Here is a 27,390-nt window from a genome sequence, read left to right on the forward strand (position 1 = left end):
ATATCTGATCTGACAGCAGTATAACAGGATATATGATAAATGTTTACATCGTGTGTGTGTGTGTGTGTGTGTGTGTGTGTGTGTGTGAATAATAGCCTGTGTGGTGTCTGTTGATTTATTTAGAAACTTATATGTATACATAATCTTGATCTGACAGCAGTATAACAGGATATATGATAAATGTTTACATCGTGTGTGTGTGTGTGTGTGTGTGTGTGTGTGAATAATAGCCTGTGTGGTGTCTGTTGATTTATTTAGAAACTTATATGTATACATAATCGTTTGCCTTTATTAATGCAATGTTTGGTAGAGGCCAATGAGTAGATGTGTTTATTTGAAGTTCAAGATTAGATACAGGAAAAGAGAGGCTGTTATGTTCGTGTAGAGTCATATTTGTAGCCTTTTTTTTGTGGTAAAGCATTTTTGCTTTTAAGCTACTTTAAATTCACACAAATAATTGGAAATGACAATGAACATTGATGGCAAAGCATTACAAGTCCCAGGTGAGTTCCCAACAGATGGCAAAAAGAGACCTTTATACAATTGACTCTCATTTGCATCACACTTGTTTTTTTTTTTAAAAAGAGAACTCAGAGGAGACAAAAAACACGCAGAAAATATCCAGCTGTGACTGCGAGCAGCAATTCTAGAACACCATCTGCATGTGAACTGACCTTTTACACAATGCGAACAACTCACGATTGAAGCATTTATTTACACTTGTACACATATGCGTAAACAACATGCACAACGGGCGCATACAGGTAACCTGTCACTCATAATTCATTTGGCTCGTTTTTCCACAGTCATTTTTGCCACCTGTTCCTGAGGGACATTGTCTCTTATGATGATATTATGTGGATAATTGCATACCTGGACCTTTCTCATTATTGTATGATCAAATATTATGGGCATTGATGAGATTCACTGACAGTGCTTCCGTTTTTTTATTCATCAAAATGAATACATAAATAAATAAATAATTCCAAACTTATATGCTATGTTCTGTGTAAAACAAGACATGCTGTACAACAACTCATAGTGACCACATTTACAAAAAAAAAAGTTACTGTTCCAGATATATTCCAATTCTACTGCCATACGATGTGTTAGTGTTAACTAAAACCTTTAAAAAATCATTTTGAATTAATTAAATTAAATAAAGCTCAAATAAAATATAAATATGAGATGAAAAACGAAATTAGAAATGTTACCTTGGCTATTTTAATATCACTCAGATACAGTTTAAAGTAGTTTTTAATCTTACATTTTCAGTTTTCATTTTAGTTAGTTTTAGTCATTTTGTTGTTGTTTTTCATTTTTAATATCTATATAGTTTTTATTCATTTTTATTTCAGTTTATTTCATTTTAGTTTATTAAATTAATCTTGTGGGCAACTAACTGAAATGTAAGTGCTGAAATTACAAAACTTTACAAAAACTTTAAAAAATAATGCTAAATAAACTAAAACAAATAAAAATGACAAAAGCAGATACAATTTCAACTAAAAATTCTACTAAAATTAAAATGAAACTGAAAATATAAATGCTAATTCAAAATATAAATACATATTTTGATAGAACAATAATATAAATACTGAAATAACACTGACTATTCCTTTAAAACAGTACCATTTTACAATCCAGTCTCATTTTGCTGCATCACTGTGAACTGATGACCTTGAAATACAAAACACAAATTTAAAAGCCGTTATGGTTTTCTCTTTCTGCATTTCTCTTTCAGATGTGCAGCATATTAAACAAAGGGACATTGTTCTGAAGAGAGAGCTGGGCGAGGGAGCTTTCGGGAAGGTGTTTCTTGCCGAATGTTACAACCTCAGCCCCACCAAAGATAAGATGCTGGTGGCTGTGAAGGTGAGGCATGTTTTTGCAGTTAAAAGCACCTTCTTCTGGCTTTGCCTTTTCTCAGAATAGATGCACTTCTCCTGTGCACTCCATTCCATTACCAGGAATGTGCATTATGAAAGTAAAGTACATTCCTGCTCTCATTTCACACAATCTAAAAATGTTTGGGTCAAAATGTCTTTTTTTACTTTATAGGCTTTAATTATATTGTATGTTACATTATATTATTACATTCAGAAATAATGTAGGTTAAAATAATGGTAAATAAAAGCAAAATTACAAACACAATTAGGCTATTTTAGTTCCCTTCTCTCCACAACAAATCCTCTAAAGGTGTATTTAGGCTATATAAGCATCAACCAAAAACAAATTAAAAACCGACTCCAATAGGAGTTATATAAAAAATTGTCCTGGCTATTCCAAGCTCTATCATTGCAGTCAGCGGGTGTTGCAGTTGAACAGTCCACAAGTCATCAAATAAAGTGCGCGCATCCATAATAAAACATGCCGCACACGGCTCCGGGGGGTGAATAAAGGCCTTCTGTAATGAATGCATGCATTTTTGTAAGAAAAATATCCACATTTAAAATGTAATAAACACTTTTCTCTCACTTCCGGTGACTAATTTTCATTTTTGGGTGAACTAACCCTTTAAAAGCAAAACTGAAGCCTACCTCTCTCATTCTGCACGAATCCAAATGTTTCCATATTCGCAAAGTATCTGGATGTTAACCTATTATTTATTATGTAAACTATAGGCTTTGTTCTTCACCCGCATTACGTAAAACATCATCCTTCACATAGCCTAGGCTACAGTATATCATCAGTGAGGCACGCACTGGTCACACTGAATGGCACAGACTGTACTACGGACTAATTAAATTGAGCGGTGTAACTTTTTATGTTTCTTTAACTGTATTTTATTTTGATGAATGAATGAAAAGACTGCGATGTCAAATTAGCAAAAATTTGTTGTATGTGCGTGTGAGGCACCGACGCGATAACTGCATTGTTTTCCCAACTGTTACTCCATAATGCTGGTTGGTCATACAGATAGAAGCAAAACATCATTCAAAACTGTAAACCTTTTGCAAAATAAAGAAAACGTCTTTCTGCCATCTCATTTTTTCCCCCCGTGAACTTCGGAGCACGTTATAATTATCTGAAACTCATCCCAAATTTTTTCTTTCGTTTTGTTAACCTGTTAATGATTTAAGTGAAATATATTTTGTGTATAGTACAATATATTCCTTTTTATGTAGCCTATATAGTTGTATTCTGTTTTCTCCGTTCACAGAAACGCTGCAGGTGTGTGATGTGACCTTGTGTGTATCCGTGTTCTACACTGGTTTCAAACAAAAAGCTGCATATTACCTGCCATTCATTTTCACTTAAATGTAGGCCTAATGCTTGGCGGTTTGTGACATCCTCGGATAAACTCTAATGCTGTTGCATTGCCATTGTGACTTACCTATGATGAATTTACAGCTGAGCGTGGGCATTTCACTCGTTGGATGATGTCACGTTTGAATAGGCCGTACTATGCCGTCTGACAAACTATTTTTACTATTTATTTTGTTTTGGCAAGTATTTAATTATTTAGAAAAATGTTGGATTATGCAACAGACATGCAACTTGTTGTCTCCATGCAGTTAATTAATAAACAGGTATCGGCCCTTCTCATGCTATTTCCGATATGCCGATGGATTTAAAAGAATCAAAAATCGGCCGATAAATATCTTATTTTGTATCGATAAATACATCAGTGCATCCCTACTAAAAACCGAGCATCACCCTACTGTACATCTTGCTCTTGTTGAATCCAAAATAACTGAATGCAGTTTTGTGTTCTTACTGATTCCTAATAGAATGGCAGAAGGGTGTGTGTGTTTGTGTATAGTGACAAAATCGTCTATACTTTATCACAAACTATTTTTGTGTCCAATGTAAAATATGGGTGCTTTTGAAAAACCAGTTAAGAACTGGTCTAGAACTTTCTAAGGCCAATAACATCATTTAACCATTGGAAAGCACTCTCCACATATTGGTTTTCCACTGATGTCCAATGTAAAATATGGGCCCTTGAGAACAGGTCTTCTAGAACGACTTCTTAATGCCAATATTGTCATTTAACCATTGGAAAGCATTCTCCACATCTGAACTTCCTCCTGTAATCCAATGTACCACCTCACCAGAGCGATTGAAACCATTACATCATAAAGATAACCGAAGATGCTGTGAAAATAATCCAGTGTCTTGAGGATATTTTATGAACCTGGGGCTGTCAGGGCAGCTCCCTGGCAGGACGCTGCGACAGAAAGACAGTGCGTCAGAACTGTGTTGAGTGGCATGGAGCTAGCACTTACCCTGACGGAAATGAGTGCTTCACCATTTGTGTCATATACGCCATTCTCTGATGATGCCTCCCTCTGCTTGTGTCAGGGAGATCAGGGGAATTCTGTAATTAAAATCAAATTTCATCATGTGCCATTCAGGCTAAGTTATCATTTAATTGGTAGGAGCAGGACTCACAGTAAGAAGGCTAGTAAGCGCTTTGGAGTGCCTGGGAAGATTAAATGGTTGTGTTTTTGTTATGCTATAAATGCTTTAATAAGGATATCTATCCTACACAGTTGCCTGGGATTATACAGTAGATATATACAGTAAAATGTTATCACATTTCCTATATGGTAAAAATGTATTAAAGCAAATTGATCTAGGTCTAAAAATTTGCATTTCCCAGAAAGTGAGATGTAATTTGTCAGATGGGAAATGTAATGCATGTAATGTTAGGTTAAGCTGTGTCAGGAAAGAAAATTACATATATTCTTGCAGAATGTTGAAAATTGTTATAATATGTTCTTCTGCCATCCGATAAAGCCATGCAATTGCTTTGTCTTTCCTGATAACAGCATGCAAATTTGACATCAGGATGTATGAATAAATGTTGTAACTTTCAGTTTTGAGAGAACCATTTTTAACAAACTATTAAAAATTATTTGTTAATTAAAATACAGCAGAAATAAAATAAAATATTTATATTAGATAAACTAAAAAGTAAAAAAAAAAACAAAACAAAAAAAAAAAACAAGAAAATAGAAATGTTGCCATGGTAACTAACTGAAATAAAATAAGTTTAATCTGAAGCACTAAAACTACTAAAACTAAAACAGAAATAAAAATAAAGCTACATATCAATATTTACAAAAAAGGAATAAAAAAATTACAAAAGCACATAAAAATACTAAAACTTTTAGAATTAAAAATGTATGACATACTGAAAATGTATCATCAAATTTCTTGTGCATGCTGAAAATTTTCTGTAAAAGCAAATTTATCTTGGTCTAAAAATGTGTGAGTCAATTCGGTATGTATGTATGAATGAATGAAAGAATAAACAAAAAAAATAAATTAAATAAAACATTTTATAAAATAAAATAAAAATATTTACCATAATGATAACTGCTTTCAGCAAATGCAATTATAAATACTACTTCAAAATGTTGAAAATTTAAATCCAAATAATATGCTGCAAAATAAGACATTGCATTCTGATTTATTACCTGTTTATATTCATTCTTCTATTTGAAAACTCTCCATTTAACTTAGCCTTTAACATGAAACAGTTTATGCACTGCACCACTTTTGTTTTGAGAATTCATGCTATGGACTTTTGTTGTATGTTTTTGTCTCATTTCAGTTTATGGCAGACATCCTGAAATGCAATTAGGCATATTAGTTTAACCTCCATCTCATTTCTCCTTGCTTAGAGGACGACTTCAGTAAAAGCGTGGCATCCTGCTCTCCGCCATGCATTTGTTCTTGTCTGTACATCTCCTAGAGTAAACATACTTTCTGTTTCTCAGACTCTCAAAGATCCCACCCTGACTGCCAGAAAAGACTTCCAACGGGAGGCCGAGCTCCTCACCAACCTCCAGCACGAGCACATTGTGAAGTTCTATGGCGTGTGTGTGGACGGCGACCCTCTCATCATGGTGTTTGAGTACATGAAGCATGGAGACCTCAATAAGTTTCTGAGGTATTTTTATTGGGATTTCAGTGGGAAATATAAAGCACAGGCTCCTTGAAAAAATATGCCTCCAAAAATGTACCTTTAAATTAATTCACTCCATTTTTCAGATGAAATTAACACTAGAGATAGTAAAACGCCAACAACTATTATTCTTTTTCTAACAAATTATGATTATGAGGGCAGGTTATTGATTAATAAAATATGTTATGACCTCAAAATGCTTGTACTATAGCACATGCTTTGTAAACTAATACATTTTGATGTTTGCATCACATAAGCTCCATATGTATGGCTTTTTTAATGTAGTAAATGTCTCGGTTACGTACGTAACCCACAACCTGAACACCATCACAACCCTGTGGTGCTGCAATTGTTGACAAGCCGTGGCGTGCCACAAAAGCTACGCTAAGGTCGTAACCTTCCCAAAGCCCCAGCGCAAATTCACTGACCTTGGTACCGAAGGGGACCAACTGCGAGTACATCGTTGCTGGAGAAGGCCATGCTGCTGTTCCGTCCACAAAAAAGTTTTTGGAAGGGATTTCAACCTTCAGTGAAAGATTGCTTCAAATATTTCCTATTTGTTCTTTCAGACTGGCAGAACGATGGGGAAGCGAGCCTTAAGGGAAAAGATTGCAACGGAGACCACATCCTACCCATAGGGAGGTGACATGTGGAAATACTGATATGGACTGACCCAGGGGGCAGTACTACATATGAAATGGGTCTCTGAGGCAGGTCCTACCTTAGAGTAGGGATGAAACAACTTCCAGAAGAGACTGACAGAGCGGGTCTGTCAAGGGAAGACATGGGTTTACCGAGAGGGAAACCTTACCGTGGAAGAATACACATATGGGATTACCCGTAGGGAATCAAGCCATATGGACACCTAGCCAAGTACAGGGGCTGGCCGGGACTCCGGGCATGATAACACCAGTTCTGGGCCTGGCCTGGCCAAGTCTGACTGCCAGGGGTGCTGGAGGATGCTCGACCAGGGTTCGCCAACCAGGGAACTCTACTGGGAGAAGAAAGGCTCTCACATCCCCATGTGAGGGGGAATGGCGCAGCAAGCGTGACACCGAGCCAGAACTTCCCACCAATTACCTGTTACCCAACACACGGGAAGAATCCGACTCTACATGAAGGTTGTAAAACCTTGCGAAGGTGTTAGGTGTTGCCCAGCCCGCAGCTTGACAGATGTCTGCCCAAGAGGCGCCGTGCGCCAGACCCAAGAGGAGGTAACACTCCGAGTGCAGCGGGCTCTCACCCCCAGGGGGCACGGCTCGCCTTGGGCTTGGTACACCAAGGCAATGGTATCCACCTTCCAGTGGGCCAACCTCTGCTTGGAGACAGCCTTCCCATTCTGCTGGCATCCAAAGCAGACAAGGAGCTGCTCAGAGCTTCTGAAACTCTGAGTGCGGTCCACATATATGTGTAATGCTCTTACGGGACAAGCAACGCCAAGGCTGGATGGCTTGCAGGTTCACCACCTGATCTCGAAAGGGAGTGGTGGGAACCTTGGGCACATATCCAGGCCGGGGTTTCAGGATAACGTGAGAGTAGGCCAGCCCGAACACAAGGCACTCTTCACTTACCAAAAGTGCTTGGAGGTCCCCGACCCTCTTGATGAAAGTGAGCGCGATCATGAGCGCTGTCTTAAGAGACAGGAACTTTCGCTCAACTGAATCAAGCGGCTCAAAGGGACCCCTCTGAAGTCCAGCCAGGACAATAGAGAGATCCCAGAAGGGTATCAGGGGTGTCCTAGAAGGATTCAACCTTCTGGCACCCCTCAGGAACCTAACGATCAGCTCATGCTTTCACAGGGACCAGCCGTCCACTGCATCGTGATGTGCTGCACATCGAGCCAACGGCAGAACAGAAAGAAAAAGATTCCCTGCCCGGCCCTCCTCCGGGGGAAGAAGCGGTGCTGTCCTCAGCACCTCCAGAAGAGCAGTATCCCACATCTCTGGGTTACCCATGTCAGGGCCGCTTCGTCATCTTCCTAGAGAATCTAGTGGCCGGATGCGACACGGGAGGCCGGTGTGGAGGACGCAGGAGGGCACCCACAGCGACGAGCAGGCTGAGACACGGCCCGCGACGGAACGGTGACAGCTGGAGGATCACGTCGGGGCAAGATGTGATGTATGGCCTCAGTCTGCTTGTTGTACTGCTGAGAACTGCTGGGCACAGCCCTCGACAGCGTCGCCACTCAGGCCAGCCTGGGAGATGGGAGCGTCAAGAAAGCGCACTTTGTCAACGTCTCTCATCTCGACCAGGCTGAGCCAGAGATGGCACTCCTGGACCACCAGAGTGGACATCGCCTTCCCGAGAGACCGCGTTGTGACTTCCGTCGGCCAGAGGGCGAAGTCAGTTGCTGTACGCAGCTCCTGCATCAACCTCGGGCCGGTACTCCCCTCGTGCATTTGTTAAGGCCTTGGTTTGGAGAGCTTGCAGGATTGCCATGGCATGCAGGACAGAGACAGCCTCACTGACTTCTCACCCCTTCCGCAGCGCTTGTCCTGTGCGGATGCTGGGTGATTCTGCTGGCAGCTGTGAGCATCAGGGTGATTCTACCCGAGGGGGGCAGCCCCACCGAATCTTCATCCTCAGAGGTCAACAGCCCATCCCCCGATGCTGCAATCAACATCTGATCCCCCGGCGGCACACCGAATGACATGCTGGGACTGCCATAAGACAGCCCAGCAGAATCACCCAGCAGCCGCACAGGACAAGCGCTGCGGAAGGGGTGAGAGTTCAGTGGGGCATGGACCGGCGGAGAAGCTCTCACTGTCAACCTCAAATCTCCCAGAGCACTAGCCGGCAGTCCTCTGCTCGTGGCAGAGCAACCGGGACGAGTAGTGACAGAGGGGTCTGCTCCTTTCCTTTTAAGAATGGAGAGACGCGATTGCAGTGTTGCCATGGTCATGCACTCACAGTGCGGGCATGAACCATCCATGAACATGTCTTCAGTGGGCTGAATGCCCAGACACGGAAGACAATGCATCCAGAAGGACACGGACGAAACGGCGTCTTTAAAAAGACACGAATCGTCCGTGATTTGCTCTTTTAGGAAATCTGCTCTTTTAGTTGAAGCGCCCAGGGGAATTGCTGAAAGGGACACCGCTGTTCGCGCCGTACCGCCAACCAGAACAGCTTCCCGACACACAGCAGATGAATGGCTTTGTGGAGTATAACAGCTTTTTATACAACCACTCGGCTCCGAAGCAAAAATCTGAAGAGTGGATGCACCTGTCACCTATTTATACCTGTATGCACGGGGAGTGGCTCAGGTATGCAAAATCCACTAGCCAATTTTCATTGGCGATTTCTCTTAAACTCAGAGATGATTGGTCTCCCAAGTGAGACCCCATATGTCGTTCGACATAACTCGTAGTGACCGACAAATAGGGAACTTGCTTGGTAGACCACCTGGTACAGTATTGCACTTGCAGGTCAGCCCTGTGAAAACACAAGTCGAGATAAAACAGCTCAACGGTTGATTTAGCAAATGCGTTTTTATCTCATGTTTACTTTTGATAACACTAGGTTTAGGGTAAGATTTAGAGTAGATGGTCATTTTTTTCCAAAAGTGATAGAATATTAACCTTTCAGTTCCACTCACTGGACATTGTCATCACATGTACAACAACCAAACTAATAAAACGTTGCCTTTAGGATAAATAAAAATGGACAGAGAATTATGCTTAATAGCATAGCCAAGATAATTTGATCCTTGAGCAATTTAAAGCATTACTGAGATCTCTTCTGAAAATGTAAGACTTTTTGTTCTCCGGTTCATGTTATCACTGTAATTCAGATATTAAAGAGATTTGAAAGATTTACTGATGGGAAGTAGTGATATATAATTTAAAATGTTTAATTTCGCCATTTCAAATATGAGACACATAAGGTTACTGCTCAAATCAATCAATTATGAAGTTTCTTTTCAATGCTGTTTATGTAGACAGCTGCCCATGTAAGCATTAGATACTGAAACAGCTCACTAGGATTTGAGACACAAGATTCTATTTCAAAATGGCAGCTCATGTTTGAACTTTTTTGTATGCATGTCGCAAGGTGGATTGAGGCCATGTGAATTGTAATTTGCAGGGGAGAACTGTGAAAATATAAAGACAGATAGAGAACTGGAGTGAGATGATTGTCTTGTGGGAGCAAAGTGATGGGTGATGATAATAAATTATTCTTTTGTATAGGGAGAGAATTTTTTCTTACACTTATGCAGATGGTCGGACTTGCATTTCAAGAAAAAAAATGATGAAATTCTTTTTAGAAAAGCTGCAATGATACAAGTCTAGTTGATTTTCATGGACAGCAAAAGAATTTTGGCAGCAGACTCCAGTTAAGTTTATGCTGATGATTTGTGTGTTGAATTAAAGAGATTTAGCGAGAACTTAGGTAAAGCATATTAGACAAGTCATAGTACATAATTTGAAGAATAGTGCACAATAGTGTACTGCCTTGTTTTATTCAGCAGCCTTGGTTAGGATTTTTTTTCTCCGTTCATTTACTCCATAGACATTTCAAAAATATTCTTCAGTAGTTTTAAGTTCAGTTATAAACTAACCAACAGCTGAATCCCAACTTGTGGTTTGGTTTGGTTCATGACTCACAAGCTTTGATTTGAAGTAAAAGTAAAAACATAAAAGAAGTAAAAAGCATAAAAGTATTTGAAATGGTAACCCTTATGTACAAGGTAAAGACTATGTATGTAATCAAATCATAAATAATTATTTAAAACTAATGACTAAGTTGTTGATTATACACTAACATCAAAAAATTTGTGGGATTATTTTTTTTGAAGAAATTAATAATTTTATTCAGCAAGGATGCGTCTCCTTCTCCTGTATTATTGAGCCAGTTCTTATGTATGGTGCAATTTGTTTTTTTCATATGCTTAAAGCTGCTAATAGGAACAAACTTTTAAAGATATATAATTTGGCTAGTAGGATTATTGGTATTCCTACTCCTAAATTATCAGACTGTGTTGCTTCAGCTACAATCTGGAAAGCACACATAATCCTAAAAGACCCAGATCACCCACTCCATCTGTATTTCATCCCTCTCCCATCTGGCCGTACCTATGTGTAGAAGGACTAACTTTAGTAAGAGTTTTGTTCCTACAGCTATACTAACTTTAAACACATAGGAAATCAGCCATCATTTTACACTCTTGCATTTTTTTATTTTTTTTTTGTGGGGGACGTAACTGTTCGTGAATGTATTGTGACAAGTGTGTATATTATGTATAGCTGTCCTTGTGATTTATACGCACCTTCTAAAATTATAATAGATATAAAATGATCTATCTATCTAATCAAAAATGGCAGTAAAAAAAATTATATTTAAAAATAAATGCTGTTCTTTTTAACATTTTATTCAACATAGAATCCTGAAAAAAATGTCTCACTGCTTTCACAAAATACGTGCCTCTACATAAATTTTAGCAACAGCGTAATTGCATACCTTACTGCACGTTTTGCGGCAGTTTCAAAGTACAATGTCCAGAGAGTGGTGCTAAAACACATTCAATTCGTGACCGTGGCACGTTTTTATGATGTTGGTACAGGCACGTATTGCTGAGTTTTTATTACGCTGCTTGAGGTATGTATTGCGGATATTCAGAATTGAAATATCCAGGGAGTATCACTTAAGGTTAATGCTCTATCATGTTGGAAATATCCCTTACACCAAACCCAACCCTAAACCTACCCGATAGTGTTAACAAATGCAAAAGTGATATAAAAACACATTTGACACATAAAAACACGCTGCTGAAGAGGCACTGACCAGGAGAGATGCACAAATTACAGTTGAGCCCTTTTGAACAGCCACCTTATGCAAATGCTGCCGCAATCAGAAAAAAATGTGAAAATCAAGAAATTAGAGAAAATCAGAAAAGTTAACTGAATAGGTGATTTTATTTCGCCAGGCAGCTGAAGTCAAAGCACATCTTTCTTTGCCTTGACTTACTCAAATTAGACAGCTTTACAGGATTAAAGGATTAGAGGGGGAATTATTTTATGGGGCAGTAAGGCAGTGCGTTTGAACACTTCGACCCTGTGCCCTTTTACATTGATCCATAATCAATTTTCCCTACTTGGATCCTAAACGCAAGTAATTGCAAACCTGGACGAAGCTCAGCAGTGAAGGACAATTACTGTCCAGACTAACAAGTGTAACCAATATGCCACATCTCCCCACATTTCAGAGCCCATGGTCCAGACGCCATGATCCTCGTGGATGGCCAACCGATGCAGTCTAATGGGGAACTTGGTCTCTCGCAGATGCTTCATATCGCTACACAGATAGCGGCAGGCATGGTCTACCTGTCCACCCAGCATTTTGTGCACCGTGACCTGGCCACCCGCAACTGCCTCGTGGGTAACGGCCTGCTCGTGAAAATTGGAGACTTCGGGATGTCCAGAGACATCTACAGCTCAGATTACTATCGAGTAAGTATCACAATAGCTTAAAGTGGTCATATGATGCAATTTCAAGTTTTCCTTTCTCTTTGGAGTGTTACAAGCTGTTCGTGAATAGATAAGATCCCTAAAGTTGCAAAGACTAAAGTCTCAAACGCAAAGAGATATTCTTTATAAAAGTTAAGACTCCTAAAACACCTCGTTTAATCACGCCCACACATGTCTACATCACTGTGTGGGAAGATTTGCATAACGCCGCCCAAATGTTCACGCAAAGAAAGGCGGTGTAACTTTGATTCTCGCTGTAGTATTGTTGCCGCAACTACCACCACCATGTCGTGGAGACGCTGTGTGTTTTGTTGTGAAAGCGAAACTACTTTGTTTGGTCTTTCAAAAGAGGACACAACTAGAAATCAGTGGTTAAGTTGTATTTACTGTTCCAGAACAGTTCAAACCAAATATTTGTGTGTGTGCAATGCATTTTTTACGGAGGACGAGGACTGTTTCCTGGGAGAGTAGCCAACAATGCCGGTGTTCCGGTGAATTCCGTTCCCCTGTTTTCCTTTATTTGTGCTAACAATAGCAACCCATTAGATCGAGTTAAATGCCAAGGACAGCAAAATATTCCACTGAGAAATTGGATTGTGGAGTGAGTCTTCGTATTCAAGCCAGTCGTAAGCTGAAGGCCAGAAACATCTTTATCAGCTGCACATACACACGCTTACTCACAGTCTACAATATTGACAAAGCAGAGAGATTACAAAATTATTACCGCATTGGACACGTTCACTGTGTCAAGTGATTATAAATAGGGGATCCTGCCAAGCACGTAATCCACACATGGCGAGTCATATTGACGTTTGTTGTCCTCTGGGGCTCGAGCGTCTGGCCACAGGAATGGAGCATGACTGGAAGAGAGATTGAGGTACTGTCATCAGTGACCAATTCAACCACCTTTGTCAAGACGTTATAAGTGGCACATCGACGTCCTGTCACCTAATGGCCTGCCAAGTATCTTTTTGCATGAGATGTTTTTGATAACTCTGTTTAGAGCCTCCAATTGTAGTACAGAAACGGATTCAGGGAAAAGCACAGGCTCGATCCCTCAAACACGCTGCGGATTAATTTAGCTGTCGTCTTGGGTTTTCTTCACCACAAATAGCTGATTACATGCTATAAACAAGTGAAATGTACAGGTCGCCCTGTCATTTTGGTTTTTAACACCTTGTAAATAAACCACTCATGACATTAAATGTCATCACATAGGCAAGGTTTTCTTTTGAAGTCTTTAAAGGTCAGTTTTTACTTGAAATTCAGCCAAATTCGGTTTTAAATGGTTGGAGAAATCCGTTATCGCCCATGGATGCATGAATCTGCTTCCCTGGTTACGAAGTATAAAAGCGTAAATGCCCAGAGAGTAGCTCTAGTGGGGCTGTAATCCATTCTCCACCATGCTGCTTTGCTCTTCATACCCATAATCCAATCTAGCCCTCTACCATTGAGCCACAGACTAGCCGGTAATCCAGTTTACAAACTACCAAAATAAAGCAAAAAAACATGTTGCCTTCTTCCTGAAACCCACACCATGCTGACGGAATGGAAATATGGTCAATCAGCAGAGCGATTCTTCATTTTCCGCTTTCAACCTTTTATTGTCTAATGGGCTTGTCAATTTCCAAACTGCCAAGATAATTGCTCCAGTCTCAACCACAAAGCCCAAGGTGATACAGTGGATAGTGGTTTGAATGATTGCTTAACCAATTTTAATTGCTCGTCTTAATGAGATATTTGAAAGTAATTTACATTATTTAAGGGCCGGGACATGTGTGAGTCTCCTGTAAGTCTATTATTAAGATCACTGTTACTCAGCTCGTTTAAATGATCAATTAGCAATTCACATGAATGTATCCAGTAACTCTAATACGATTTGAAATACAAATTAAGGTGAGACACATGTAGGCCACCAGGTACTATAACATAGAGCACAATGAACGATAGATAGATAGATAGATAGATAGATAGATAGATAGATAGATAGATAGATAGATAGATAGATAGATAGATAGATAGATAGATAGATAGATAGAAATCAGTTATATGAATTTTCTTTTTTATCTTTCTTAATCCTACTTATACTGCATCAATTCAAATTAGAATTTAACAGTCAATCAACAATGCAAGACACTTTTTTTTGCAGGTTTTTATAGATGAAACTTGCTGATTACTAGAGATGCCAGAACATATTGATGTTTTTAATTAGCTACACTTTCAGATGTATTTTTTAGTAAAACACATTTAGATTTTGTTCCATGCAAAAAAAAAAAATCTAATATCACAAATGAGATGGTTTCACAGCAGGGGTACTGCAGTGAACTGATATGTGAGGCATCTGCAATGTATAATGCAGCCTTTTATTTCACTACATCCCTCCCTAGGATTCTGAATTAAAGAGTTTGCAGCCTTTTTTCTTAAAAGAGAACATATTATAGAGTTTATATGAGAAACAGGGCAATGATTACTGTGCAACTGGACATTTTTTCACCACAAAAAAAAACAGTGTTTGTTATCTTGTTTCTAGTCAAAATTTCTAAAATAAATTCTTAAATAATCAAGATGCATTTACTAGATAAGCAAAATGGCACAAGATATTTAGTATTGTTTGGGGTTAAGTGCATTTGGCTTAAAATAAGTAACATTATCTGCCAGTGGGGTAAGAAAAAAATTATTGTTTTAAGTGCATTTTACTTACCCCACTGGCAGATAATTGTACTTGTTTTAAGTAAAATTCACTTAATTTGGATTCCCCACCCAGCAAGAAACAATATTAAATATCTTATGTGATTTTGCTTATCTAGTAAATGCATCTTGATTTAAGAATTTCGATATTTTGACTAAACAAGACAAAAATACTAAGATACGCCTTTTTTGCAGTGTTCATACAGTATATTGTAAATTTCTAAAATGTTACAGACATATCAGCATTGTGTCAGAATGAGTACAGTGTGCGCTAAACAAGTCCATGTCCAACCACAGTACACAAGAGTGATTTCACACATCATTGTTTTATGAAACATGTCAGTATACAATTCATAATGTGATGCTATCATATCTCGCTGCAGACTTCCTGTTTGCACCTTCATTTTGCATCCTCTCCCGACTATCACTTGCAATAAGAACAGCTAAAATACAAATAAACACAGACACGTTAACAGAACACAGGCTGAAAAAGTTATTGACTGTATACAGCAGACAGTAGTCACAGGAACTTGGCTAATTTCTAATGTGGAGGTAGACATCCATTAGTCTGCTCTCCGCCAGCCGGAAGTAGGATCAATGTAACGGCTCACAACAGAGGGAATAGTAATTACAAAGAGAATTTCACGCTGAGCTGGAAGGACTCCAGCAAAACCCGGCAGTCCCGTGGACATTTCCTGCTGGCACAACATGATGAATGAAGTGGAATTGACATGAATAAGAAATAGATGTGCAAATAAGCCATTTTAATCGAGCTGAGTGCATGCACAATTAATGCATTATTGTTTAGTCAATTTGGCTCAAATAGTGGAGGAACAAATCATTGGTATTATTAAAGCGAATACAATTTATATTTTTATGTTTAATAATCATCTCATGTCCTTGTTTTATTTATTTGTTACATTCGCAAACTCTGTGTTTAACAGAGTGGATCAGGATAATCAATGTGTTATGTATTGTTTGTATGTCTAATTGTAATATATAAGAATTCCATTTAGAGTCCAATATGCGCTGAGAAGAACAACTTTATATCCGTTACTTTCATTAAGGTCCTCTCAGACGGTCTGTATGTGTATATATATATATATATATATTCTTCTTTATTTTATTTCATAGGGTTTGGAGTTTGGAGCACAGCTTCTTCTCTCCAAGTGCCATTTGGCAAAGTAAAAATATATAATGTGCCAAAAGGTACAACTAAATGTTGCACTCAATTTTGAAATGTACGAAGAAAGTAAATCAAAATTAGTTATTTTATTTAATCATGATGAGTTTTGCAAAGTGTTAAAAGATATGTGTTTACATATACTGTACCTAGTAAGGATTTTGAAAATCTTTTTCATATAATCTTTCAAATAAGTCTCTTATGCTCACCAAGGCTGCATTTATTTGATCAAAAATAGAGTACAAACAGTAATATTGTGAAATATTATTACAATTTTAAATAACTGTTTTCTATTTTAATATATTTCAAAATGTAATTTATTTCTGTGATACAAAGCTAAATTTTCTGCATCATTACTCCAGTTTTCAGTGTTGATCCTTCAGAAATCATTCTAATATACTGATTTGCTCCTCAAGAAATATTTCTTCTTATTATCAAATGTTAAAAATATAGATAATATATGATATGATATTTTTTTTCCAGAACACTTTTTCCAGAGCAGCCTTGATGAATAGAAGTATTATGTTTTTTGTTGTTTTTTTATTACTGATCCCAAATATTTGAAAGGTTGTATATATTTACAGTATTCATTCTCGTTGGTGTACGTGCTCTTTCATGCCCTCTGTAGGGTCTGTGCACGCTGCTGCAGCACAGTTAATTCCACTAATGCACTGCCTCACACACAAACACACACACAACAGTGTCTCTTTCCTCCTCAACAGTGCGCGCTCTGCTTGAAACTACACACAGCAACCGGTAATAAAAGTGACTTCAGAAAGCACATACTGTATGATCTCTCCTTTAACAGACTAAAGTGTTCTAGAATTGACAGAGTATATAATCTTGCATTACAGTTCATCAGAATCAGTGGTTTTATGTTTGTGACGAATTGCAGCTCCAAAAGCTTTTAAACTTTTCTTTTTCATAGAAAATATGTGATGCTGTTTTTTTGTTCAAAGTCAGCCTCTGAAAACAGTTAGAGCACATGATCTCCCAGAGCACACTGATTACGCAATTCACAACTTATGCAACAAGTGTATTAGTTTATCAGGGTCTGCAAAAGCTGAAAGTAATACATTGATGTGAATCTTTAAACTATAGAATTTATATTTCAGTATAATATGTTCAGAATTTCTAGAATGCCAAGCAAGATCAAAACTGTTGCATTGCATGCATCATTTTAGTTAGCCAAAAGAGCTTTTGATAACCAGTCAGATCTAAACTAATAGAATAAGCTGTTAACTTGTTTACAAGAAGAGCGAAATGTCATCCATACCACGGAAGATGTCTGTGAGCAATGCTTGATTTGTAATCTTTCTTGTAGGTGGGAGGTCACACCATGCTGCCCATACGCTGGATGCCTCCGGAGAGCATCATGTACAGGAAGTTCTCCACCGAGAGCGATGTATGGAGCTTCGGAGTCATTATGTGGGAGATCTTCACCTACGGGAAACAGCCATGGTTTCAGTTATCCAATAATGAGGTAAATGTTGACAAAACCATTGTTAGAACATCAGTGTGAATATGACATTTTTAGAACGTGAGTGTGATCTCTACAGGCGGGGTGTAATGCTGTCGGAGATCAGGTTAGAATCTCACCACACACACACACAGTTCGGCTGGGAAACCTTGTGAGCTGTCTACCTAGAAAGTATTTTAAGGCATCATATGTGCACTGACACGAGGGCTGTTAAAAAAGGTCGAATAGGTCCAAAGTCTGAATTATACATCCGTTTCTCGTGGATTCTCATCCTGTTTTACATTATGTCAAGCTCATATTCATATTAAGGCTCTCATAGTCTCTCTATATATGTGACCCTGGAGCACAAAACCAGTCATAAGTAGCACGGGTATATTTGTAGCAATAGCCAACAATACATTGTACTGTATGGGTCAAAATTATTAATTTTTCTTTTATGTGAAAAATCATTAGGATATGAAGTAAAGATCGTGTTCCATGAAGATATTTTGTAAATTTCCTACCATAGATATATCCAAATTTTTGATTAGTAATATGCATTGCTAAGGACTTAATTTGGACAACTTTAAAGGTGATTTTCTCAATATTTAGATTTTTTTGCACCCTCAGATTCCAGATTTCCAAATAGTTGTATCTCGGCCAAATATTGTCCTATTCTAACAAAACATACATCAATGGAAAGCTTATTTATTCAAATGTGTTATATTTAAAAATAAATATATGTTATATATTTAACTATTATATACCTCTTATTTTTAAATATTTCATAATATTTATTTAAAGAATTTATAAAATATAGTTCAGCCTAATTAAAAATAATTTAAAAAAAAAATGCATTACCATTCAAAAGTGTGTAAGATTCTGTAAGATTTTTTTTTTTAAATACTTATATTTAGTAAGGATGCATTAAATCCTGGGGAAAAAGCATCCTGGTTTCCACAAAAATATTAAGCAGCACAACTGTTTTCATCATTGATAAGAAATGTTTCTTTAGCACCTAATCAGGATGTGACACTGAAGCCTGCAGTAAAGATACTGAAAATTCAGCATTTCATCACAGGAATAAATTACATTTTGAAATAAATTAAATTAGAAAACATTTATCTGAAATTGTAATAATATTTCAAAATTTTACTGTAATGTTTGATCAGAAAAAAATGCAGCCTTAGCTTCTTTCAAAAACATTTTTTTACTTTTTTTTTTTTTTACGGACTCCAAACCTTTGAATGGTAGTGTATATGTGTGCTAAGTATCTTTATGCCTAATATTTTAGATTAGAATGCTAATACAAATCAATTGGGAGTTTAGTGTGAGCAAATTATGGGAATGGGACAAATAGAGAGTCAAAATCCCACCCAACATTTGACATTTCAACCAACATTGCTGTATCAGATTGATGCTCAAACCAATAGAGTCACAGTGTGCAACATGAGTTCTATTTGACTGAAATAGCATGAAAAAGTAAACACTCCACCTCTAAATCAATTGCACACATTTGCTCATTTCAGTCTCTCTCTTTTTTGCAGGTCATTGAATGCATTACCCAAGGTCGGGTTCTAGACAGGCCTCGCCTGTGTCCTAAGGAAGTGTACGACCTCATGTTAGGCTGCTGGCAAAGAGAGCCGCAACAAAGACTGAACATCAAAGACATTCAGAAAGTCCTTTATGCTCTGGGAAAAGCCACGCCTGTCTACTTGGACATCCTCGGCTGAGACTGGTGCGACGTCTCAGCAGAACCCAACACAATCCAGGAATAACCAAACAAGCCCTTTTCCCCGCGTCGGCGCTCCACTGTAAAACCACCAACACGACGGAGATGGACTTTAAGTGCCTGCAACACTTTTTTTCGATACACTGGGTATACAGAAAAAAAGTTAAAAAAACTAATATTTAAAAACAAACTTTTACATTTTGTTTACAGTATATAGTGTACAGAATTATTCTACAAAGACTACAAAAAAATTTCCTAATAAGTAATGGCGAAAGCAGAATGTTGCCTTCGGTGTGGCGGCACTGTGTTTGAGAAATTATGATTTTCAGTGTTTCATTTTATAAGCATATATACACACATATATGAATATATTTTTTATTTATTTTCTTTCTTTCATTTTGAAGGTAAAGTATGGGTGCCTGTCATGTTTAGTGCTGTTGATATATTATCTTTTCAAGACGGCTGCTCTTTGGTTCTGCTCTGCTTTAACAGCTGGGATTTTGTGAGGAAAGCCTTATTAGGTTTCGATTATTTTGTCGCTGCTGCGGTCAGCATCCTTTTCTCTTATTTTTTTCTTCCTGCAACTTTGATTTGATGATCTATAGCTCTCAAGCGGGCAACTTGGAACCTTTAGAATACTGAAGCGTTGATATATTTTCATCATACGTGATTGTATATACTGTAAATTTATATTCTTGTCAACCTGTTAACTTATTTTATTTTTTATGTGTTTTGATTTCTTTTTCGACACGAGCGTTATTTTGTGACATACTCTTTAGAAAGGGTCAGCCAGGAGAGAACATAAATATCACACAGTATCTTAAAATGAGCACGTGGCGGCTCATTAATAATACAGGGTCTCTAATATTGTCGGAGGGAAATGCATCATGGCTGAGTCCAGTCTGTAACCATGCTGCTGTACTTTTCTGAAAACTAGAACTAAACTGCAGGTTCAAAGTCACCGAGATCCTAAAATGACACCTGTTTGAATCGATGTTTCGCAATCTTCATAGCATTTGATAAATATCAATGCCATCGCATCTAAAGTTAACGATTTCATGTTGTTGTCTGTAGCTAAACAGTTCTATGTTATTCCAGGGGCCGTTTCTCTGAGATGTTTGTTGATACGACACCAAATCTTTTTGATGTCAGGATTTCAATGTCAATGGATTCTCTTTCCTCTTTGCAGTACCACAGATATTTGCAAACGACATATTAAAATGTATGTTTAGATTAAGTGTTAAATAAATATCAGAACCTTGTCAAATCAAGTATTTCCTGTTCGTTGTGTTTAGGGTGTCCATTGTTGGTAATGGGTAGCTTAACCTAGCTAGTTTTGACTCTAGCTGTCATGAAATTCATTGTGATGGCTGGATATACCCTGTCTTTTGCTCTTAAGGCAAAGCAGAGTGAAATCTAATAGTTTGTGGCCACCATAAGCATTTTAACATCAGTGCCATACACTGTAGTGACTTGCTGGCTAGCAATTAACTGAGGAAAAAGCATTTGGGTCCTAACATATTTTAATGTGGCCATTTCTTTGAAAGTTATTTAGCAATATAATTCCTTGTTATAAAACAGTCATTTTAAAATATGTAGAATGGGCAAATCATGTCATGTATTCAGCAGCAGTGCATTTAGTTTATTCATGTGGAAACTGAAGCCATATGCAATGGCTGCATGGCTGTCAGGCTTAACAATTAACCATAATAACATCATTAAACCATTAAATGTAAAATATGCTCATACGCCTGTGATGGAAAAATTGTATGCTGTAAATGTAATGTTGCAGATTACGCAATTACCATATTTCATTATGCTTTATATGCGTCAACACTTTTGATACCTATTAGCAATCTAGGCAATTTAACATGTGCAATGCATCTACTTTAAGAAACATACCCAGGTCATATTTCACGCAAAAATTATTTAGCTTTTTTGTTTTTCTAAAAAAGTAAGCCTGTTTTTAGGTCGAATATATTTTGCATTGCATTTAAACACAATTAACCCCTAAATCTGATTAATAGTATATAATATATAGTAATGTAGTGTAATTAGCATGACAAGTACAAATGAGGACATGAAGAAAAGTCTTGTAGTTGCCCAAAGGGCTTAGTCTGTAAAAAGGACTTCCTGGTTCTGTAATAATTTGAGCATTACCGTTTCGACTGGACAACTAGAGATTACTCTGTCCACTGTATAATTTCTCTATCACACATGATGAACGTATGGCTTTTAAAAAGTTATAGCATTTGATACTCTACCCCTGACTGGAACTCTGTATATATGAGCCACTCACGTCTCGATGTGATTGACAGAGAACATCTTCATCTGCCTGAAGCAATGGTGTTATCATAATGAAGGGGGATTTTCAGGGAACACTGTGAAACCCAGCTGTTTCAGTATCAGTATTAAGTCCCTTAAGGGTGTACAGACTGAAAACTAAACCCACACTCCCTATTGCCTTCATAAACACAACACAAATGTGCACTGCAATACATCTGAGTTCTTATTATTCTGCTTTATTAGAACACTCTAGATTATTATTCATGGAATCATGACAGGTATGAAGCCAGTATTATAGCATAGATGCCTACAATATATTAAGATTAAACTGAAACGAACTTCAAATAAAATTAACAAATAAAAAAAAATCACACCACTGCCAAATTACCAAGACCATTGCCTTAAAAGCTATTTAACCACTTTTCCAGCTCACTTCAAAAATCTAGAAAGCCTGCAATCATTCTCCATTTTAACTGATTGTTCTCTTTAACTAAAATATTACTATAATGCGATTAAAATCATGTAATCCTTGAGGGAGTTTAAGAGCTTTTCTAGACTCATCAGAGTGAGTTTCTCATATTGGGCAAGCAGACAGTGGGGTAAAATATGCCACTTTGTGTTTTATTTATCTCTTCTACTGTGTAGCTAATGATAGTAAAGTGCCAAAATAAATTTTAGCTTTTCATGATCTTAGTCTGCCTCTTAAAATTAAATGGTCCTATTTGGATGTTATTTGCTGTGTCTTTATGAAAATCCTCTTTCACATGTTAAAAGGTGAGTATGAGGACATTACAATGGGAAGAAAGAGCACATATAATAGATTAGCTATTTTCGTAAAAAAATAAATAAAAAAATGGGCCTCATTTATAAAATGTTGCGCAGCAAGCATCTTAAATTTGATCTTACGATCATCTCTCAAATATGCTTATGTGTGATTCATAGAATGAATTTACGCACAGAAAACACACGTACGCCTCTCTTTCAGATGTGAAATCTATGAATCGCAAATGATCTTGAACTTGCGGGCAACTGAATTGTTTCAAACAACTCCTAATTAATGTCATTAACATATAAAAGATCACCAGTCGTCATCCAAATCCTTTAATTTAGAGCAGCGAGCTGCAAGAACAGCTTACATTTCCAAAAACCTGCAGTACTCCGACAAGAAAAAGTGTGTATGTCTGCTCAGAACCTGATGTGACGCTCAGCACTATTCCACGTCAAAGGCAGTTTTTACAAATATGAGTGTTGGCGTGGATTTAAGCATACGCACACTCTAAGATAAAATCTGAGCATACACACACTTTATAAATGAGGCCCTTACGATTTTAACCTGGTAAATGAATGCTGTCAAAGTGTCCTATTTTGAAAATCACAAGCCATATATGCAGACCAGATTATGGCTCTTTTGACTTGTGCCAGTATATAACCTCCTAGCAACCACTCTGAACTGCACAGAAACCAAATCAAAACCACGTTTAAGAAGACCATCTACACAGTCAAGGTCATGTTTTCTTCATAAATTAAAAGATCTAGTTAATCTGAATTATATGCTTGTCATGATAGTCAGAAACATTCTGAATCAAACATGAAGGAAAAGACAATATCAAAAAAGATATCTGACAAACCTAACAAAATGCTTCTCCATACAATAGTTAAAAAAAAAAAAAAAATAGTGCACCCAAATAAATTAAAATTGTCTGAAAATGCACTTAGGCCATGCAAGATATAAACAAGGTTTTTCTGCATCAGAAGAGATTTGGAGAAATGTAGCATTTCATCACTTGCTCACCAATAGATCCTCTGCAGTGAATGGGTGCCGTCAGAATGAGAGTTCAAACAGCTGATAAAAATATCACAATAATCCACAAGTAATGACTCCAGTCCATCAATTAACATCTTGTGAAGTTAAAAGCTGCATGTTTGTAAGAAAGAAATTAATCAAGGCATTTTAATGTTAAACCATTTCTGGCTAAAACAAGAGTCCATAATACATACTAATGCATCCTCTAGTCAAAAAGTCCATCTCCTGTTGTCCTCTCACACTAAAATCCATATTTGTTTAGAGCTGTTTTGGACTGTTGTCGCTGGTAAATGGTGCTTCATCTGTGCATATTTTTCTCCTGATTCAGAAATGGTGACTTTTTCACTAAAGAAAGCAGCATTATGGATATAAGACTATTATGGAAGAAGATATTTGAAAACAATGATCTGAAGTTTAATACATCTGAATGATTGATTTGTTTCTTGCATGCAGCTTTAATTCACAAGATGTTAATTGATGGACTGGAGTGGTGTGGATTATTGTGATGTTTTTATTAGCTGTTTGGGCCTTTATACTGACAGCACCCTTTCACTGCAAATGATTCATCGGTGAGCAAGTGATGAAATGCTAAATTTCACAAAATCTGTTCCGATGAAGAAACAAAGCCCAAAACCTACATCATGGATGGCCTGAAGGAGAGTACATTTTCAGCAATTTTTTTTCCTAAAGAGTTTGCTAAAGGCTGAGCAATACATCAAAGGTAATGAAAACTAAAAGTCTGCACTTCAACCCCGCAATCATTACACCATTGCATAGTGACAAGTGTTAAAAGTTTTAAAGCACAACACTGGCAGAAGTAACCACCCGACACACATTACGGTCATATTAAACGCTTAGTTTGGCAGGTAAAAAATTGCTCCCAAGAGAGCGACCCTATTTAGAAACACTATATCTAGATTAGTGATGACAGAATATTATGAATTATTGCATGCAGTTGCACCATAATCAAGTGTTACATTTATTCAGTGTAACTCTGACTCCAATTTTTGAACTGGTGAATAAAAAAGAGGGGATAGAATCGAGGAATTTTCTTCGAATCAAGCCAAGAAAATCCAGTGACTGATCCAAACATGGAAAACGGGAACAAAGGGAAAGTCACGTTGGGGAGCTGTACGTACTCGTGGTGCTTGCTCGTGTCACCCCAGAGCAATATCCAATTCTGGCGACAGGTGTTGACACCTAGATTAACCTTGGTTTGCAGAGAGCTTATTAGAATGCACTGGGGATGAGAGCTCCACTCCAGGGCTGCAACCCTCAGGGGCTTTTGCCCGCCGTGTGTGTCTGACAGCTCGACTACATGTCTACTGTGTGAGTGTGTACCATCTAAAAAGAGGATGTGTGGACTGCGGCAACATCGCATTACTGCACACACAACCGTGCTCCATTACCTTTCAACCCGGTTTCTCCTGCAGGTGGAACTCCTTTCATGTGTTTCACTCACACTTATGTTTAATTGAGCTACAAATAGGTTTTAAATCAACCCTCGACACTGAGTAAATCACTCACATATGCGAATAAATAATGTCTATTGTTAACTGTTGTCTAATAAAGTGTTAGATTTCACTTACCAGTGCTTGAGGCTAAGAATAAGTTCAGTACAGATATATTTTTAAACCAGTTTGAGTAAACGTGATTAAGTTTTGTTTGTCAAAAGTGTAGTCTTTCAGATCATATTACACACACACATTATATATATATATATATATATATATATATATATAGCAAGCAGTGTTAGGTAAGTTACTCTAAAAAAAATTTATTACTATCTAATAATTGCATCTTCACCATTGTAATTACTGTTCTAATTACTCTTTCTAGGTTACTCTCTTTAGGTTTCATTAAAAACATACATTTTAATAATAGATGTTAAATTTTGATGTTAAATCCACTATTGTTTTATGTAGAATTGTTCTATAGTCCATAAAGTATTTAATACAATTAAATCAGAAGTAACTGTAAATAAATTACAGAAAATAAAAAGAGTAATCCCATTTTCAAGGCAAAAGTAATTAAATTACAGTAAATAATTACTTAGTAATGGATTACACCCAACACTGGTGGCAAGTAAACAAACAAACCAGCCAATGGTGATTCTATTGCCAAGGTGTGTTGATTCTAACTGTATCTCTAATTTTATCATTGCTCCTTTGCTAAATTACAAAAAAAAACAACAACAACAAAACGCTCAATTTGCTAATGAACAGCCACCAATGGCCTTCTGTGTTTTCATACACTATTTGTGAAGTTTTCACACAAGATTGCACACCTGATGTTGTCAGTCAGTTCTGAGTCACTCGGCTCTTTAAAATGGTGAAAAGTATGGATATATACCTGGATATCACCCTCTTTTCCATCATTTTGATCTTCTGTTGAACTACTGCTGCCATGATCAATAGAAAAAAACTTAAACATTACATTTCATTTACCGACTGCTTTCTGTGGGCAGCAATATGATGCTAATTGCACCAGACAAATAGCGTAGAGTTCTGTGAATGAGACACGATAATGAGCCTAATTTACATAAGATCCGTGTTTGTGCTGAAATGAATGACAATGACTTAAATTAAATATTATTTCAGTGCATTTAGCACCATTTAGCACGTCACAGCCGTGAATTGTGATTTGTTACTTGCCACTGATAGCCAGTGACCAGAAGGGGTTAAGGTTTTTCCGGTTAGGTTGGCCCGCTGGCCCCTGCTGGTAGATTTTGTAATTACACTAAAAATTTGAAATATAGAAAATAATTGTTAGTGAAATTTACTTGTCATTTTGCAGAACTGACAAGCAACGCATTGAATTAAATGTGAAATTTCGAAATAATAAATGGAATTCCCTTGTAAAACGTACTTCTATAAAATTAGTTTTATTTGCAGTCTCAAAAAATATATATCTAATTTTACAGTGTGCACTACACATCTTTCAAAAAAGTGATTTTTTTTTTCTGTGCAACCTCAATGCTGTTATTTACACTCAGATTAGTGAATCATTTACATGCTATTTTTATGCATTCCCACAATCAGTATACACATACATTCAAACCTGACTAATTGCATCTAACTCCAAGCTCTTCAAGCGGCCAATTCTGTGCTTTATAGAAGCCCTGAATGCAGAGTATCTCGCAGGTATGCATAGAAGATTGGTCAATGTGACTGTCACATCCACTGCCTGCAGGGATCTATGTTTCTTAATCTAATTAGGTGGGCTTGACTTTATGTTTGCCCGTCATTCGCAGGACACCGTGTGAAGGTCAAGTTCTCCTTCAGAGGTGGAAGCAGATAGACAAGCATGTAAGCAACTGCTGTATTTACCTCTGAAACATTTTTTTGATTTGAACTGGCAAACACAACTTACGTTTCCTTCATAAAATGTAAACAATAGTTACTTCTTATTTGTTTTTTAGCGTAATTATCCGTTTTGAAAAATCGTTCACTTACAGACACGGTTAATCAACTGACTTGAGTCCAGCAGCGACAATCCACGTGCCTATGGCCAAAGACTATAGACTTTGCTATGGTGTCTGGCTTCACAACAAACGGCTTACTTCCGCGTTAAAAATAAGGTGGATAGCATAAGGTTCATTAATGAATTTGTAAGAACGTTCAAGCTGTGGAAATACAAATGGAATACAGAAGACAACGACCGCAGTTTTGAAAAGGGGCGGAGCTACATAAGGTATAAGCATAATTAAGCGGGATGTTTACATAAAGCAAAAAAGAAAAGAAAATGTGTGTTTTAATAGCCAGTGAAATTATAAAAAATATTTGACATAGTCTTGTCAGTGTTGGCTAATATTTCAGCTGTTAATACATTACATTTTTATACAAAATATT

General features: G+C 37.3%; 1 protein-coding gene across 1 annotated transcript in view; it reads left to right on the forward strand.

Annotated features, from left to right (window-relative positions):
• The window catches only part of LOC107573919 (NT-3 growth factor receptor-like), a 35,713-nt gene extending 16,134 nt beyond the window's left edge, over positions 1–19,579 (forward strand). Inside the window, exons 6-10 of the mRNA XM_016260376.1 lie at positions 1,745–1,875; positions 5,733–5,905; positions 12,126–12,369; positions 17,583–17,741; positions 19,265–19,579. Of these exons, the coding sequence (XP_016115862.1) occupies positions 1,745–1,875; positions 5,733–5,905; positions 12,126–12,369; positions 17,583–17,741; positions 19,265–19,450 (893 nt within the window). The 3' untranslated portion in view covers positions 19,451–19,579. The remainder of the gene's footprint in view (positions 1–1,744; positions 1,876–5,732; positions 5,906–12,125; positions 12,370–17,582; positions 17,742–19,264) is intronic.
• Positions 19,580–27,390: the final 7,811 nt, after the last annotated feature.

This window comes from Sinocyclocheilus grahami, unplaced genomic scaffold (assembly GCF_001515645.1).
Source record: "Sinocyclocheilus grahami isolate Dianchi unplaced genomic scaffold, SAMN03320097.WGS_v1.1 scaffold2069.1, whole genome shotgun sequence".
Lineage (NCBI taxonomy): Eukaryota > Metazoa > Chordata > Actinopteri > Cypriniformes > Cyprinidae > Sinocyclocheilus > Sinocyclocheilus grahami.